The sequence below is a fragment of the Podarcis raffonei genome, chromosome 6 (genome assembly GCF_027172205.1).
Source record: "Podarcis raffonei isolate rPodRaf1 chromosome 6, rPodRaf1.pri, whole genome shotgun sequence".
In the NCBI taxonomy this organism is placed as follows: domain Eukaryota; kingdom Metazoa; phylum Chordata; class Lepidosauria; order Squamata; family Lacertidae; genus Podarcis; species Podarcis raffonei.
Window position 1 is genome coordinate 85,250,715 of NC_070607.1, and position 16,094 is coordinate 85,266,808.

Genomic DNA, 16,094 nt, shown 5'->3' on the forward strand with positions numbered 1-16,094 from the left:
GTTTCCGAGCGTTTTGGAAGTCGAAAGGACTTCCAGAACGGATTCTGTTCAACTTCTGAGTTACCACTGTATAATATTTGAATCACTGCTTTTTGTTTGCATCTCCTGTATTCTTTGGCTGCACTGCAAAGGGTTTTGGAATTCAATCTCTAGGATTCTACACTTGATTTTCTGGAATGCTTCTAACTGTGGGAGCATAAGCAGCGACTCTAGTGATAGGCAACAGGTTCTGATTTTGCTCTCAGTGCAAGCTAGCCATTTGGAGTGGTGGGATTCTGCCAGCGTGTGGAAAGTTAAAGATGACAGATCAGACATGAAATGTAGGCAGAGCCAGAATTTTATAGTGGTGAGCCACATTTTGGTTTCCAGCAGCCTTTGTCCAGTTTCCAGACACATGGCTGCGTATGGCACACAATTTGGCAGCCACAGGATTTTGCGCTGAAATTTGGATTGGATGCGATCCAACGATTGGTTAACTGCACCAATCCACAATGGAATGCCATACAGGAGTTTTGGGGCTACTTTGGAGTTAAAGACCTTTAGTACTTTTTAAAAAATGTATGTATTAAAAGACGGCTTGGGAATTTTGTAAGTGTGCGCGCGAATGGGAAGGTGGAATTTAAGTTTTTAAAATCAAAAAGCAATATTCTCCACAGGACTTCATTCATCTAAGCAGAAATAGGCTCCGGCTCCGGTAGTCCACGGACGCTTCTGCCGAGAGACAGGTCTTGCTACTACGTGCGATCCCGTCTACTCAGAAGTAAGCCTCGCCAACGAGCTCCGCGTGACTTATTCCCAGACCCCACGGGATTGCACGATCAGGCTTCGAAGCGCCTCGAAAGTCCGCGTCGCCGTCCTCGTTTTTGCACTGCCCCAACGGACGAGGCGTCGGCGGCGAAGAACTACGAAGCCCAGGGGCCTCTGCGGCCGGCCAGGCTCGACGTTTCCCCCAACCCGGCGGCGGGGAGGCGTGGCTGGAGCCCGGCCTTGGAAGGGGCGGAGAGGGAAGGATGGGTACAAAGGCGCGCGAGCGCTGGGGAGCACTGTCACGCTCCGCGGCTCCAGGCGAGAGGTCGTGCTGCTGCTGCTGCTCGACGGGGCGGGGGGCTGGCAGCGCTTTGGGAAGGCGGAGCGCTCTCATTGCCCCCTGCCGTCGATGCTGCGGTTGCTTTAGCCGCTGGAGCTGCTGCATGGGGCGCGGAGCTGCTGCTGCTGCTCCTGTGGTCGCTGAGTCGCTGTTGCTCGGGGGAGCGGGCTCCCCCGGTCTTCTCCTCCTTCCTCCTCCTGCTCCTCCTCGCCCGTGGACCGCTCGCTGGGTCGCGCGGTGACCTAGGCGGAGTAGGGCATCTCCTTCCTTCCACCCTGGACGTCTTTCCTCGCGCCTCGTCTCGCCCTTTCCTCCTTTTGGATGCTTATTCCAGCCTCTCCCACTCTCCGCCGCCCTCCTCGTCCTCGTCGCCCTTCTCCTCCTGCTCTCCAACTAGCAGCTGCGGCCATCGCCGTCGGGGCTGCTCCGGCGCCATGCACACGGTGCAGAAGGACACTACCTTCACGAAGATCTTCGTCGGGGGGCTGCCCTACCACACCACGGACTCCTCGCTGAGGAAGTACTTCGAGGTGTTCGGCGACATCGAGGAAGCCGTCGTCATCACGGACCGGCAGACGGGAAAATCCCGGGGATATGGCTTCGTAAGTGCGGATTTGGGGGGCGGGGGGGTCGCTTTTCGGGAAGGGCTGGGAGGGGCTGTTCTCGTCACCTGACGTCGGGGCACCTCGCCAAAGGACCTCGCCACCCCGCCTCTTGCAGGTCTTGCCAATGAATTCGGAGTAGTCGACACGTCGGGGCGCTCACCTGCAATAGGAGTCTTCCGTTTTCTGCCTTAAGCCTGCGTGGAAAGGTTAAAATTTCAGCGGCCGAAAAGGGAGACGGGCCGTGGGGAAACCGTACAGTATTTTTAGCTCCCTCTTTCTCGAACTTGGTGATCCCTTTGAGCCATAACCAGTCTGTATTGAATGAGATAGTAATAAAATTGTAGAGCTGAAAGGGACCCTGAGGGTCATCTAGTCCAGCCCCCTGCAATGTAGGAATCTCAACTAAAGCATGACAGATGGCCACCCACCCTCTGCTTAAAATCCTCCAAGGAAGGAGAGTCCACAACCTCCATTCCACTGTCAAACAGCTCTTTGTCAGAAAGTTCTTCCTGATGTTTAGTTAGAATCTCCTTTCCTGTAACTTGAATCCATCGGTTTTGGTCCTACCCTCCAGAGCAGGAGGAAACAAGCCTGTTCCCTATGTGACAGCCCTTTCGATGTTTGAAGATGGCTACTGCATCTCCTCTTAATCTCAGGCTAAGCATATCCAGCTCCTTCAACCATTCCTCATCAGGCTTCGTTTCCAGACTCTAGAGCATGTTGAGTTTGATGCCCCTCTGTTATATAAACTTGCAAGGAAATACGGGGAGGGGGGATTAAGGAGGTGGGGTGCAATTTGATGGCTTAGGGAAGCAGCCCACAGACCTGCAATTGCTTCTTCAGGCTTATGAAACTGGAGGAGCCACATCTAGAGGGACTTCGTTGGTTCCAAAGGTGGTTTGGGAGTCTGGTAGCTTAGAGTTGGGGTGCTATGTGGGTGGAGGGAGCAGAAAGTGGGTAGTCACTCCTAGGGGAAGAGATGGAAGCCATTGGCTGGAGTCAGAGGATGTTGCTTCTAGAATGGTCCTTGGAGTTGGGGTGTCCAGTTCAAGATTACTCTGCAGAGCTGAAAACTAGGTTCCAAAGGGGCTGGAGAGCTCTTTGCATTGAAGTGAAGTGTTCTGCTTAATTGGCGTTTGTGTGCTCTTGTGGGGTATGTCGTTGTTAACAGTACTGTAATAGTAAAAACAATGTATTTGGTAAAGGAGAAGAGACTCCTTGCAGACATATAGCTGGGAGGTGGAGACTCTGCTTGGATTATCTGCTCAGTGTGTTTCTGGGGAAATGGGGTTTTGGGTCGCACGAACTCTTTGCTGTAGTATTTACGGCATCTCTTCCGTGCGTGTGTGTCTTGTGTTGTCTCCCTCATCCTTTCATACTGGGTGTGGGGAGTGGGGCAACCTCCGAAATTGTCTCCCATCAAGGAATCCGTTCTAGTGGTTCTACGGTGGTCCTGATCCGTAGGGAATTTGCAGCAGAGTGGCAGAAGTGCCGTGCGGGTCCGGAAGTGGAGGGTGTCTCTTGGAAAAGGAATCGGGCTTAACTGTTGCAGGAGCTATTGCGTGAGCAGAGGTTTTTGCAGGTTGCGTTACTTCCTGCTGCTTTCTGACTTTGTGACCTCTAATCGGTGTAGAACGGCAACACTTAGCCTGGTACTTTTTCCCTCACCCTGTCAAATGAAGGGTACTCAACTCTGTGGGGGGGGGGAATGGTTTTGTATCCTAGTGTACTGCTGCCCCACTGCCTTTGATCCTTGTTGTGTTGTTCCCAGTTCACAAAAATCAGGGTGGGAATATTATCCTGTCACGTTCCCCTCCCCCTCTTCCAAATACTCCCCCACTGTTCATGCTGTGGTAGATTTGGAGTATTACATGGGCTCCTTTTTGCAGTTCCTACGCATGTCTTCCAACAATTTTTCAAAGACAGTTGCTGGGTGAGGAGATGGAGGAAATTGCATCTTCTCTTTGCCTTCCAGACTTTTGAAGGGATTGCATGCTAAGTGCAGGAGAGGTGAATAGCGAACTCAGTTATCCGAATAGGGATATTCACACAGCCAAAACAGCAACACACACACACACACGGTGTTGGCAAGTTGAAGAGAATCCAGAGGTTTGCAGAAGTGCAGAAAAGAAAATTTAAATGTGCATTCACACACACAATTTTCAGGGTGGGTGGGGGAGGAGTAACCTCTCTAGAACATCTCAGTAAGGACTGAGCATCTATTGGGTGCGTGGGTGTGGAAAAAGGCATGGCTGACCAGAACTGATGAGGAGCACTTTGTGCTGCAACATTTTGTTGCAGGCGCCGCTTAAGTAGAAGCTCCTTAACTTGCTGCTGCCGCAAAATGCAGGGATAGCTTTAAAAAGGGATTGGACAAATTCATAGAGGTATGGAGAAGTACCAGTAATGGTGGCTGTACACTATCTCCATAGCACCGCCCACGTCCCTAAACCATTGAGCCTCTTGGGCTTGCTGATTGGAAGGTTGGTGGTTCGAATCCGCTCAACGGGGTGAGCTCTGTCCCAGCTTCTGCCCACCTAGCAGTTCTGAAGTACGCCAGTGCAAGTAGATAAATAGGTACCAGTCTGGTGGGAAGGTAAACAGAATTTCCGTGCGCTCTGGCTTCCGTCATGGTGTCCCATTGTGCCAGAAGCGGTTTCGTCATGCTGGCCACATGACCCGGAAAGCTGTCTGTGGACAAACGCCGGCTCCCTTGGCCTGAAAGCAAGATGAGCGCCACACCCCATAGTCACCTTTGACTGGATTTAACTGTCCAGGAGTCCTTTACCTTTTACCTCTGCTATCTCCAGGATCAGAGATGGGATGGCTCTGAATGCTGGTTGCGGTGGAGAGTACAGTTGCCCTGCAGTCCTGCTTGTGAGCTTCCCAGAGGTATCTGATGGGCTGCTTTGAGAACTCGTCTTGCATTCGGGACATGGGAAGCTGCCTAGTTGATCCCTCTTGCCCATTCTACACAGGCTGGCATCTGTTCTCTCAAGTTCTTCAGCAGATGCTTTCGTAGTCTTACCCAGAGAAGCTGAGGATTGCACCTGGGATCTCTACCGTTTCCTTTCCCAGCTTCTTAAATTTCTTCTTAAAGAGGATTCTTGTTGGAAGTGACAGGAGGCTTTCTCTAACCAATAACTGACCTTTCACTTCATTGTTGGGCATCTTGAGGATGCATCTCAGCAGGACATTTTCATCACCGCCTCCCAGATGCTTTGCATTTTTATCATTAGAATAAAAAGTCAATGAACTTGTGCAGCCCAGGAATGATTTTATGCAGTGTATTCTTAGCATTATTTCAAAGCCGAGACAACTGTGGTCAGTCTTAGCTATGGTTTATGGTAACAAGCCAGATTCAGATATGGTTTATGAAGTTGACTTGTTGCAATAAACCACAGTTAAGACTAACCACAGTTTACGGGGTTGTGCCTAATGTTAAATCGCCGTTGAAAATGGAAGCAAAAAGCTTCTGATCTCGGTACCTGCACTGGAGAGTTCGGTGTGGGGAGCTGACAAACCCAAGGCTCTTTCATGTAACACTAAGCCAGAGTTTAGTGTTGCATCCCAACCATGACAATTATTTCCAGTGATGTAGGAATGTCACATTTAGCCGGAGTCTTTAAAATAGAATTTGCATGATCTACATATACGAAGCATGTTAATTTTCCCCTGGAGACAACTTTGCGTTTAGCAGTTTTGTCATGCATTGAAATAAACCCTACAGACTTGTTAACGGTGTACAGACAGGAGTGCCTCCTGCCTTCTCAAGCTTCAGTAATGCAATTCCACACTTTCAAAAAGGGGAAGCTGTTCATTTCTGTGCTATTCTTGCTGCTGGTTAGGTGGGGCTGCGCTGCTTGGGTTTCTGTTTGCTTTGTGGTGAGAAGAAAAGGAAAAGCTACCACCTGATATTCCCTAACAGTGCCAAAAGGAGAGGGGGGCGCAATGTGTTGTTTTTAAAAAAGAGGAAACAAAAATAGTAGCTACTCTGAACTTATCTGCCTGCAGTTTATAGCATTCTCCCTTGAGTGCTCTTTTGCTTTGGGATGCTTCTATCTACTGCTGGCTTTTCCATTGTAAATCACGTTCTGAAGGGCAAACTTTGCAGTGCTTGGAAGGTACTTCAGCCATAAAGCTGCCTCCGTGAGTGTACCGGAGTTCAAGGGATCTTGAATCTTAAAACGGCATCTTCGCCTGCCTCCGCCTCTGCTTGGCTGCCTGATATTCAGCCTGCCTGGTCTTTTTTACTTGTGATGTCAAAACAGGAAACAAAGGGGGATATAGGTGGAGATGATGAGGCTTCCTCTCTCCAGAGCTACATAACGGATTATCCCCTCTTAACAGCTTTTCAAGTGAGATTCAAGGAGAGTTCTTAACTTTGTTGTGTGGAAGTGCTTGCTAGAAAGGAGGGGAGGAAAAACACCCACTTGGTGGTGTTCCAGGTCGCTTACAAACGCAGTCTGCCTGCTTCTTTCCAGGTGACCATGGCTGACAGATCTGCGGCCGAAAGGGCTTGCAAGGATCCCAACCCCATCATTGACGGCCGGAAAGCAAACGTCAACCTTGCCTATCTGGGAGCAAAACCAAGGAGTATTCAAACTGGTGAGACAAACTGTCCCCACTCCCCTCTCTCTTCTCTCTCTCTCTCTCTCTCTCTCTCTCTCTCTCTCTCTCTAAATTGGCTCAATATCTTTCTAGGTTTGAATAGGACAATAAAAATAAAGCTGTGTGTTTTCTGCACCCAGGAAGCTCATTCCACCATCCAAATAAACTCTGCATGCTGAGCTTATTTTGTGCGATTTGTTTCTGCTGCCAAGAATGGAGTTTTCAACGCCACTGACAATCTCTTGGCAAGTGATGCAGGAGCTGGAGCAGAGAGACCATGCAACTATGCATGCTCCAGTTCCCAAGGAACAGGGACCGTGTGTTTTTGGGACAGTCGTGCTCAAGTGACATGTGCAGGCCCTCCCCTTCTTGTGTATGCATTTCCCTTTCCTGGTTTGTTCTAACCCTAGTTTACCATGATGTCCACATCTGGCAAACTGTGGCTGAGGCTGAATATTATTATTATTATTATTATTATTATTATTATTATTTTATTTTATTTTATACCCCGTCCATCTGGCTGGGTTTCCCCAGCCACCCTGGGCGACTTCCAACAAAATATTAAAATACAGTAGGCCATCAAACATTAAAAGCTTCCCTAAACAGGGCTGCCTTCAGATGTCTTGTAAAAGTCTGGTAGTTGTTGTTCTCTTTGACATCTGGAGGGAGGGCATTCCACAGGGCAGGTACCACTACCGAGAAGGTCCTCTGCCTGGTTCCCTGTAACCTGGTTTCTCAGCGCTGGACCTCAGTGTCCAGGTAGAATGATGGGGGTGGAGACGCACGTTCTAAAGAAGAAAGTGGGGGATGAAATTGGTATATAAAGGAGCATATGATATGCTCAAACTTGCAGGGTACAGTGGTACCTTGGTTTACAACCATAATCCGTTCTGGAGGTCTGTTTGTAAACCAAAACAGGTTTTCACTTTTGCCAATGGGGCCTCCAAAATTTTTTTGTTCGTAATAAAAAAAAGGGGGGGGGGTTGTAATTCAAAAAAAGGTTGCAAACTGGGACACGCACTTCTGGGTTTGACGTGTATGTAATCCAAAACGTATGCAAAACAAGGTACCCCTGTACTCTGGTTGTCAGACCAGGTGATTGGCCTCTGTGACATTGAAATTGAGCCATTATAAGGCAAATCTTTAGAACATCTGTGTTTAGCTCAAAGCTTACAGTAAACAGGTTGGGGTGTGGGGGTTTTTTTGTTGAAAAAATATAATTCAAGAAAAATCATAGGTGTCTTTCTGTAGCTTGCTGGCTCACTTGAGCCATCATAGATGCCTCTGCCCTTCTTATTGCTCTCCTTTGAAAAGTTCTGCATGCTTTTGAGGACAGGCAACTACAGCTGAAGCCCTGGATTCCTTCATTTGTGTTCTTTTTCATCAGCTCCAGAAACTATAGGCTGTGCAATATAGTCATTTGATGTTGTGACCCGAGAGCCTTGCAGATTCAAAGAAAGAAAAACAGACAAATTATCTTAAACATGACAATGTGTATATATCTTGAGTTTCTGAGCATGCACTGGAGAATAAATGTGCTGGAAGCAAAGTAGGGGAAGATGGGGATTTGTGCAAAGAAAAGAATGCTGGGGAACTTTGCCCAAGGATTAGTATAGTTGGCTTGAGATTGTATATAATCTGCAGCCAACTGTTCACAGCTGCAGTAAACTTTGTGTGTGTTGGAGAATGGTTGCAGATTGAAGCAGAGGCGAATGTCTGAGACCAAGGGGAAAGGTTGACAGCAATATGGCAGGTGCAGCAGTCTAGGGAGAAGGCAGAATTATACGAACTCGGAAAAGGATGCTGTGAAAGGGAGATGGAAGCATTTTACCTCTAAGGAAGCAAAAAAGAGAAGATAGCAGATGGACATGACAATGGGCCCAAGTAAGGAGGGTCCCCGTTAATGAAAGTCAAAATAAATTGTAGATGCTTTCATAAATGAAAAACTGGAGCTTTGAACACAAACATGAGTCAAGTGGAAAACTAGCTGTCTAGAAAAGAGAGAAGTTTGAGACTTGGAATTAATAGAATGTAGCAGAGTGTGGGTGATAGAAGAGTATATTATATTAACAGTATATTAAAAACTGGGAAAATTAAATAGTGGGGAACTTGCTTGTGTAGTTACACAAACATCCTGAGATGGTGGGGAGGGGGGCGAGTGGGAAGTTGACACGACACATTTTTAGAAGTTTATTAAAATAGTTAATAGAATATATTGCAGTCATCTGGTTCAAAAAGAATACCAAACCATAGTTTGACATAACACGAGGCTGTGAACAAACTTTGTTCTCCTTCTGTCCTCTCGTCTGCTCCAATTCAGTAAGTTGCTTCCTGTGTAGTACAAACGTAGTCTGCAGTTAGAATCCAAACCAGCAAACCGGTTTGTTCTTGCCTTGCAAAACATGCCCAAACCGTAGTTTGCAATCATGGTTTGGAGGGACAGGCAAACCATAGTTTGCTAGTTTGTATGTAACTGCAAACTATGACTTGCGCTGTATGAAGTAGCTGCACATGGGAGTGGATGAAGTGTTGAGAAGTGTTGAGAGGTCTGGAAGCATAACTAGTTTTAATGTCAAGGCTAAACTAATAATAATAATAATAATAATAATAATAATAATAATAATAATAATATATCCTGCCCAATTCCAAGGGAGCCACAGGAAGGAAACAATGTCTGAAGGGGGTCATGATCGGAAAAAAGTTGGAAAACACTGGGCTAAAACATGCACTCTGAAATGTGGTAATATACAGTACAGGAGAAACATTGGCCAGTTCAAGTTAAGTCGCCAACTGTTGGTAACAATTCAGAGCAGAGTTAGAGAGATGCCTGAGGACAGGATAATGTTTCCTGCACTCCACAAAAGCTGATGCTGTATTTGTTAGCCTTAAAGGTGCCACAAAACTGCTCGCTGCAACAGACTTCGCAAGACTACTCTCCGGAATTCATCAGATAATGTTGTCATAGAGAAAGTAAACACAAAAATTGTTTGTACTAAAGAGTAAGGATTAAGATAGCTACAATGCACGAAGCAAAACTGTAAATCCCGCCGCAGACAGCGGCACTTAGCTCTAAGTAAGCAGGCCTAGGCACAAGCTGCACTTCTGAATACACGATAACATTGCACAGCCGGATCTAATACTGCGTTTTGCAAACATTTTTCTAGGTTTCACCTTAGGGGTGCAGCAGCTACATCCAGCTCTTATCCAGAGACCTTATGGGTAAGTCGAATTCTGTTGCTTCTTATAAATTTCATTAGCGACTTAAAGGTAAAACTAGCAAATTGTCTCGAAGAAGGGAAATAAACTCCTATGTTGCAGCAAAACCTCCTGGAAATCTACGGCAAAGCTTTTTAATCTTTGTGTTTGGATCACCCCTTTCGGTTTATTTTCATGGGCGTTGCATTTGCCATCAGCAAATTACAATCTTTGGAAATGGCCCTCTTTCCTTGGGTTGCACATGAAGGGGCTCAGCAGAGCCTTTCTTCTCCCTTAAGTTTCACCTCCCCACTCCACCTCTCAGGGTGCCCCAGAGTTGTTCAGGAGAAGGGAGGTGTGTGCGCAGCACCCATGACCCTCAAGCCGTCTCCCTTTGCTCGATCATCTTACATGAGCTTGTGTGCTGGAGGGTGACAGAGGAAGATAGGACTACAGTGTCCTTCTGCGGACCATGGCCATAATCATGTTACCTGCTCTACTGATGGGTACAGAAAACTCTTGAGAATACAGTGGTACCTTGGTTCTTGAACTTAATCTGTTCCAAAAGCCCGTTTGTCTCCCGAAACCGTTATAAAATCAAGCCGCGGCTTCTGATTGGCGGCAGGAGCTTCCAAGAAACATTCACAAACCGGAACACTTACTTCCAGGTTTGCAGCGTTCAGGAGCCGATTTGTTCAGGAGCCAAGCTGTTTGAGTACCAAGGTACCACAGTATCCCATTTCTTCCGTCCCTTTGTCCTATCTGAAGAGTCAGAAGCCGTTCCATAGTATGTTTCTCCAATCTTTAATTCCCCCATGGGATACATTGCACCGGGAAGTTCTCCTGCACAGGCTCTGCTGAAATAAATGGGGGCTGTGCAGGAGCGTGGCATTTCTGGGTTTGTGAATGCCCTTAGGTTCGTACAACCTAAGCAAGGTCTTTTTTGTGAGTTTTTATTTTTGCATAGCATTAATTTGAATTTGCTACATGTAGTTGCCTCATTGCTTTGTGCTCTGTGTAACAATCCTGGCCCAGAAGACAAGCTGCAAAGTCTTAATAGTCAATGAAAGGAACATTAGGTCAGAAATTGATTCTGGACAGATGTTATACGGGGCTTGAGGAGCCTACAGAAGCAAGCCATTGTCTGCTGTTTTCAATAGCATATCCCATTCCTCCCCGGTCCAGAACATCCTCTTTTTATGCATCTAATAGGATCTGGCAGCTGCTCTGGAAAAGACAAGTGTGCTGCTAGAGAACAATAGCAACTGTCATACTACCTTCATTTAACTGTTTAATGATTGATGCCATTCCTTTTTTTCTTTTTTCAGGACTGTGTTTTTCAGAAAGTGCATGTTGGGTGCTGTGTGTGTGTGTGACCTTGGGAAGGCTTCTGGTTTTATGGGACAACGCATTGTCTTTTTTTCTTTGCCAAGAATAATTAATATTTAATCTTTTCCCCCCTGTCCTCTGCAAATCTGATGCTTTTTTCCCAAACCTCCCCACCCCCACAAGGAAGCCTTCCTGCTCTGGGTTTTGCCAACTGCATTGATGTTAAAGATTTATTGGTGTGAGAGGTCGTGTTGTCACAATAGCGACTTCACCACCTCGGTGTGTGTTGTTGAAACAAATTGCTTTTTTCACATTCAAATGCCCGTTTTGGGTTTAGGGCGCTGCCTTCAAATAAGGAATATTTGCTCTTGTTCTTAATAGCTCAGGGAAAAAAGAGCATCGGGTTGTGTGTGGGTTTCTACTTTTTCTTTAAGGCTCGGTTCGGGGAGGGGGTTGTTGTCCTCGTAGAGGGTGGTGATAGCATGAACCCTGTTGAATTCAGCGTGGCATTTTCTGAGCTGAAGCATTCCCCAACTGCAGTTACCTGCAGATGGCCTGGATGTGCATTCGCAGAACTGATCTAATAAGTAGACTCTCCGCAGCTTCCCCACCACACTCTCCGAATACTGAATTTTGCCGTCATGTAAATCTGCACTAAAATAAGGAGGAATTTCCCACTGTTTGCTAGGTGCTCTGTGGAAAAGAGAAATGGCTCTGTGCCAGTTCAGAGAACTCGGACCCAACCATAGGTCCCCAGAGCTGCATCTCTTTTCTCTGACCAATGGCCGTGTTAGCTGGGGATGACGTAGGTTGTGGTCCAAAAACATGGGGCAGCAATGGATGGGTATAGCCAGAATGAATTATAGAATGGGTAGCGTAATACGAGGGACGCGGGTGGCGCTGTGGGTTAAATCACAGAGCCTAGAACTTGCCGATCAGAAGGTCGGCGGTTCGAATCCCCGTGACGGGGTGAGCTCCCGTTGCTCAGTCCCTGCTCCTGCCAACCTAGCAGTTCGAAAGCACGTCAAAGTGCAAGTAGATAAATAGGTACCGCTCCGGCGGGAAGGTAAACAGCGTTTCCGTGCACTGCTCTGGTTCGCCAGAAGCGGCTTAGTCATGCTGGCCACATGACCTGGAAGCTGTACGCCGGCTCCCTCGGCCAATAAAGCGAGATGAGTGTCGCAACCCCAGAGTCGGTCACAACTGGACCTAATGGTCAGGGATCCCTTTACCTAGTGTAATAAGAGGAGGAAACGTATGTCAAAGTAGTCTTAATCTTCTAATTGACTTATCAAACAAGGAGGCTAGAAACTGACCCTTGCCATCATTGTACATGTCTGTGTACTCAGTGCATATAAGTGAAGAGGTCTACAGTCTACATTCATCCTGACAGTTCAATCAGACCTCCACATACAGGAGCAGTATACCTTGGAATGCCTTATGCTAGGCACAGATATGGGATGGTTGTCTTTATACCTACCTTGTGAGCTTCTGGATGCCTCCACTTGGAAACAGAAGGCTAGACTAGATGGACCAGATTCTTCGTATCTGTGCAAAATGTGGGGATATCTGTGCACATTTAGCTTCAGCTATGTATGTGGGAAAGCTGGTGTGTGGGTGAAAGCTTTTTCCAACTCTTGTGTGCTTTGTCTTCATGCACTATGGAATATGGGACTCTTCATGCATGTGTGCCTTGCAATCTAAGCAGTCAGCGTTCCAGTTCTTCGGCATTGGGTTTTGTCAGCCGAGAAACCATTGGGGTTGCATGCGGTGTATATATGGCAATGAATGTCAGAAATTATTTGTTGGTTGCCAAGAGACGGGAACTGGGAGGCCAAGAGAGTCAGGGAAACAGGGAGCGAGATATGCATGCCTATATCTTGTTTGTTAGCATCACTAAACAAGAATTTCGCTGCATTCTGCTCCAGCAGTGATTCAATCGCGGGAGATGTAGGCTGGCAAGACGGAGAGACGTTTGCCCAAGTGATCGTGGTTAGCCCTGTAGCCTTGCTCCTAAGCAGAGTGTTGGGAGTTCTCCTGGGCAACACATGTTTGGCAGCTGCCTCTGTTATTGTCCTGCTGGAACAATAGGCAAAGAAAGTTTCAGTGCTGGATCCAGCATTCCTTGAGCACCCAAGGCTTCAGACGCCTTTGGAAGGAAGAACTAAAATGGTAGTGTTTGTGGCCCCTGATATTTTCTGGGAGTGATTCAAACTTGATCTGTTACAAGCTGTGCCCTGGAGTGTTACATCCTCTGACTTCATTGTGTGTGGGCTTAAATCTCTTTTGTGGATCAGTATCCAACATGTCAGGGACACGGGTGGCGCTGTAAGTTAAACCACAGAGCCTAGGACTTGCCAATCAGAAGGTTGGTGGTTCGAATCCCCGCAACGGGGTGAGCTCCCGTTAATCGGTCCCTGCTCCTGCCAACCTAGCAGTTTGAAAGCACGCCAAAGCGCAAGTAGATAAATAGGTACCGCTCCGGTGGGAAGGTAAACGGCGTTTCCGTGTGCTGCTCTGGTTCGCCAGAAGCAGCTTAGTCATGGTGGCCACATGACCCGGAAGCTGTACGCCGGCTCCCTCGGCCAGTAAAGCGAGATGAGCGCCACAACCCCAGAGTCAGTCACTGCTGGACATAATGGTCAGGGGTCCCTTTACCTTTACCTTATCCAACATGTCAAGTTCTTGGGCCGTGTACACACCATGGGCAGAAGTGCAGAAGCCCTGCGTAAGGACTTGCGGAATGGGGCTTCCCACCTTCTCCCTTTTTGACCCCCAACATAGCTCATAGTTTTGGGGGGACGACCCAGAACAGCATACAGCCGGGGGAGGAAAGCTGGGGATTGTTCTTTCTGTTGATCTGCATCGATTGTGCGGACGGAATGTTTGTAATAGTGTGACACTAAATTCCACCTCGTACTTTAAATAATAATCCTGAGAGCTGTACTTGGTGAAAGTTCTTGGAATCATAGATCTGAGGGGGAGATTGCAGTTCCAAGGATTCTGAGCGGGTGGGTGTGCTTTAAATGCATGGTGTGTACGAAGACTGGCTTTAGGGCTTCACGGGAAAGGTTTTGACCAGAGCAACTCGCTGGATTTCTCTCCTTCCCTGGCAGAAATGCTCGTGGCAATTCATTTATTACTTCGGGAGACGTTCCTGGGGGGTGGTTGAGGGAAATGTTGTTGCGGTAACCACAGACAACAGACCCTGCAGTTAGCAGTGTTGAAATTTTTATTGCAGGTCTCATGAGAACTAGACGTTCTCTCTTTGAAGTGCAGTAGATGTGAAGTTTCTCTCGCTCTCTGCCTGTAGTCAGGAAAAGAGATTGCAAAAAAAAAAAAGTTGGGGAAAGGGCCTAGCTCTGTGGCAAGACACCTGCTTCGCAAGCAGGAAGGTCCCAGATTCAAATTCTGCCACCTCCAGTTAAAAGGAATCCAACGTAGCCCGACTCCCTCTCTCTGAAACCCTAGAGTGCCGCTGCCAGTTGGAATAGCAGTGGAATACAAATAGTAGACCAATAGTTGGTCTTGGTATTAAGGCAGCTGCTTGTAATCCAGTCTACTGGATTGTAGAGAAGAGTTTGAGGATGGGAGGGTTGTCTGGAAAGGTAAAGAAAATGGAACAACAGAGTGACTTTTCTCCTAGAGTGTCTTACAATGAGACATGTAGAGCTGCCGAATCTTTTGAAGAATTTTTCATGCTGTAATTTCAAGCTGCTGAGAGGTCTGGTTGTTGGTGTGGTTTAATGCTAACAGGGAGAGTTCCTAAATGGGTGCTGTTACCTACAGAGTACTTCCTGGACATGTGATAGATGCTGGTCTGTTTCAGATTCTTGTCTGATATTATTTGAGTGGGTGGGTCTTATGTAGACAGTGTTATGAACTTAGGTACAGTGGTACCTCGGGTTACAGTTGCTTCAGGTTACATAAGCTTCAGGTTACAGACTCCGCTAACCCAGAAATAGTGCTTCAGGTTAAGAACTTTGCTTCAGGATGAGAACAGAAATTGTGCAGCGGCGGTGCAGCGGCAGCAGGAGGCCCCATTAGCTAAAGTGATGCTTCAGGTTAAGAACAGTTTTAGGTTAAGAACAGACCTCCAGAACGAATTAAGTACTTAACCCGAGGTACCACTGTATATAAGCTAGGCGCCAAATGGCACCTTAAACCTAGGTTACGGTTGCCACAACGGAACGTCTATTCATCAGGGGGTTGGACTGGATGACCCCCAAGGTCCCTTACAGTGCTACGATTCTGTGATTCTACGATCTCAGCTACATAGCTTGACCGTAGCTTGCCCTTACAACAATTCACTTGTCCCAATATGCAAAGAGAAACACACACAGTGGAAATGGAAAAGCATTAACTATGGACTAAGGCAGAAGTTTCTAAACTGTTAGTCGCCAACATGGCACCCAGAAATCTCCACGTAGTTGCAACTGGACCCATGCCAGTGCCTGGCTAATTTCTAACACTGTAGGTAGGTGCCCATGTATGTGGGGAACTGAACCATGCGACCTCTTCCTGCCTCACCCCTTTGAGGGGGAAGAATTATATGATGCACATATAATACAGCTGTCCACGTGTACATGCTGCAAGTCAGGTGTGATTTAGGATGCTTGGGTATTCCCCTCCCTTGCCACATCAGAATCTGTAGTAAACATCTGGACCAGTCAGTTGAGTTACGACCCCTCTGTAGAGGATCACTTGGCTACCCATCACACCATAAGGCCTGTAACAGTGTCCTGATTTCTCTTCCCCCATACTCTGAGCAAAGCTTCTCCTGGAAGGAGGAACTTCATGGAGCGGGAACAGATTCCTTTCTATAGCTTTTTTTGTGGTGGAAAGTACAGATTTAGGCACGTATTGGCTCTTCGCAACCAGCGTGGTATGGGTTCAGCTTGTACTTTCTGAGTCTCTATATATTAGTACCAAATGTAACACGGATACATCTCCCCTCAAGATTCCTGCATATGGAGACGTTTGGCTGGGAGTTAGAGTGCTGTTGTAGGTAGGACTTTTGAGCTCAGATTGAGAAACCAGAGTTTAAATTCCCAACTGGAGACAACATGTTCTATAGAGAGAGTCTGGCTACAAAAAAATCCTCCTCTGATTTGGTGCCCTCCCAGTGTTTCAGGGAGCCGTTCCAATCTGGGTTGGTGGGCTCATAATCCAAAACATCTGGAGGGCACCAGGTTGCAGAAGGCTACCAGGCAACCTCACCAAGAGCGTTTCACTCTCTTGCAGCCTTAGCCATAGGGCTGTTGAGA

The 16,094-nt window shown here is 47.2% G+C and overlaps 1 protein-coding gene across 1 annotated transcript in view; it reads left to right on the forward strand.

Moving 5' to 3' along the window:
- Positions 1–993: 993 nt before the first annotated feature.
- RBM38 (RNA binding motif protein 38) overlaps positions 994–16,094 on the forward strand; it is a 32,370-nt gene continuing 17,269 nt past the window's right edge. The window contains exons 1-3 of the mRNA XM_053394336.1: positions 994–1,689; positions 6,177–6,300; positions 9,468–9,522. Of these exons, the coding sequence (XP_053250311.1) occupies positions 1,522–1,689; positions 6,177–6,300; positions 9,468–9,522 (347 nt within the window). The 5' untranslated portion in view covers positions 994–1,521. The remainder of the gene's footprint in view (positions 1,690–6,176; positions 6,301–9,467; positions 9,523–16,094) is intronic.